The following is a 1,519-nucleotide window of genomic DNA, read 5'->3' as shown; positions in this document are numbered from 1 at the left end:
ATCAGCCAGAGGATGGTGACCTCCCTCAGGTGCAACCACGAGGAGGGGAACGTGGTAGAGGGCATGGGAGGCGAGGGGCCGGTGTAGGTAGGTACATCTGCATTGCAGATAACTACCTAGGAAGCTCGTTATACGATGCTTTCCAATCAACATATATCTTCGCAATCACTCTTTACTTTGTAAGCCAAACTTTTCTGTAAGATGCCTTGTAACCAAAATGATTCTCAACTGCTCCTTGGAGAACTCTTATGTTGATCGTAGGATCTGCCTTCACCATAGAGAATATGTGTTTAGCTACCACTTTCGAATTCAACCTTCCATAGTCCTGACCTTGTTGTTTGCATGCAAGAATAGGGACCACTGTATCTCCTAACTTCCTATTTCTCTTGTTTTTGATGATATGCAATGTGTATGTTCTATTGACATCCCGATCCAACCTGAGTGCAGTGTACATCATACTTCAACTGGTCACTCTCTAATATCTTATACTCCACAGTCCTCCTAATGTTATACATCTTTACCGCCGTCACGGCTTCTTCTTTGTTGTCAAACTGTTGTCCAATCTCAAACTCACACGTTGGATCATCCTCGAGCCCTCCTTGACTAAAGAACCAATCTAAATTCATTGCATCAAGGTTCAACGTGGAATAGTGAGCCGGATGATCATACAGTTTGGAAATAGCAGGCTGAGTTAGGAAATTTGTGACACTATAAAGTTGTTTAACTCTTCAACTTCCTCCTCAGGTTCTTCATCATCGAACACAGGATGAGCTTGGTAATGATCCATCATTAGGTCTCCAACTATAGAACCGACATGACTTTCATGATCTACTTCCAACAGACCATCATTATAATCATCAGGATTTGACTCCTCTTGACTCTCCTGGGATGACATGTTCAAATCAACTATCAACCTTCTAGTGTTTGTTCTAATTGTCGTAGATGATGCATTCTCACCACCCACTTCCGACGAAGTCATTCCACACATATCAACGAAAAACACAAATAACTCCAGCAGATGGACGTTTGGAAAACGATTATGCCAACCTTTGATTAGTCCTATGTCTTCGTCATCACGTATTCGATACCTTGGTCAAATGAAAAATTGTTAAAAGCCATGTTTACATATTAAAATAATATAAAAAAATTTTGACTAAAAATAAGAAAAAATAAAATACCTTTTGTAAATTAAAATGCCATCCGCTTCCATCGGATATCTATAATAAATTTTTTTCACTCTCTTCATGTGTTGACCAATGACATGTACTATAAAATTTTTCAACGTCACCACCTCTCTCACTTCATTCGGTAAGTATACAAAGGTTGGTTTGCATAAATAAATACAATAAATCTATCTTGATCAAATGCAATTTCACCATTATAATAAATTAATAATAATAGTATTCCAGATATGATAGGGACCAGAGACGGTTCTACATGGGAGAATATAGGGCAAGTGCCCTATTGAAATTTTATGAAGTTCCATGTATTATATGGAACAAAAATTTGTTTGCCCCAT

General features: G+C 38.3%; 1 protein-coding gene across 1 annotated transcript; it reads right to left on the bottom strand.

Annotated features, from left to right (window-relative positions):
* Positions 173 to 1,210, bottom strand: LOC107621010. The gene is made up of 4 exons (XM_016323070.1): positions 1,179 to 1,210; positions 734 to 1,088; positions 438 to 686; positions 173 to 325 (listed from the first exon to the last, which is right to left on the bottom strand). Exons 1-4 carry the CDS (start codon positions 1,208 to 1,210, stop codon positions 173 to 175), a joined length of 789 nt encoding a protein of 262 aa, XP_016178556.1.

Source organism: Arachis ipaensis, chromosome B10 (assembly GCF_000816755.2).
Source record: "Arachis ipaensis cultivar K30076 chromosome B10, Araip1.1, whole genome shotgun sequence".
Taxonomy (NCBI): domain Eukaryota; kingdom Viridiplantae; phylum Streptophyta; class Magnoliopsida; order Fabales; family Fabaceae; genus Arachis; species Arachis ipaensis.
This window is presented reverse-complemented; position numbering and strand designations above follow the sequence as displayed.

What these genes read in the sequence shown, in the direction of transcription:
- LOC107621010 (XM_016323070.1), bottom strand. Translation starts at nt 1,210, where the DNA reads ATGGAAGCGGATGGCATTTTAATTTACAAAAG. An exon ending in ATGAAGAACCTGAGGAGGAA is followed by an intron (nt 687 to 733) that starts GTTGAAGAGTTA and finishes TTCCTAACTCAG; the next exon opens with CCTGCTATTTCCAAACTGTA. An exon ending in ATGATGTACACTGCACTCAG is followed by an intron (nt 326 to 437) that starts GTTGGATCGGGA and finishes CAACAAGGTCAG; the next exon opens with GACTATGGAAGGTTGAATTC.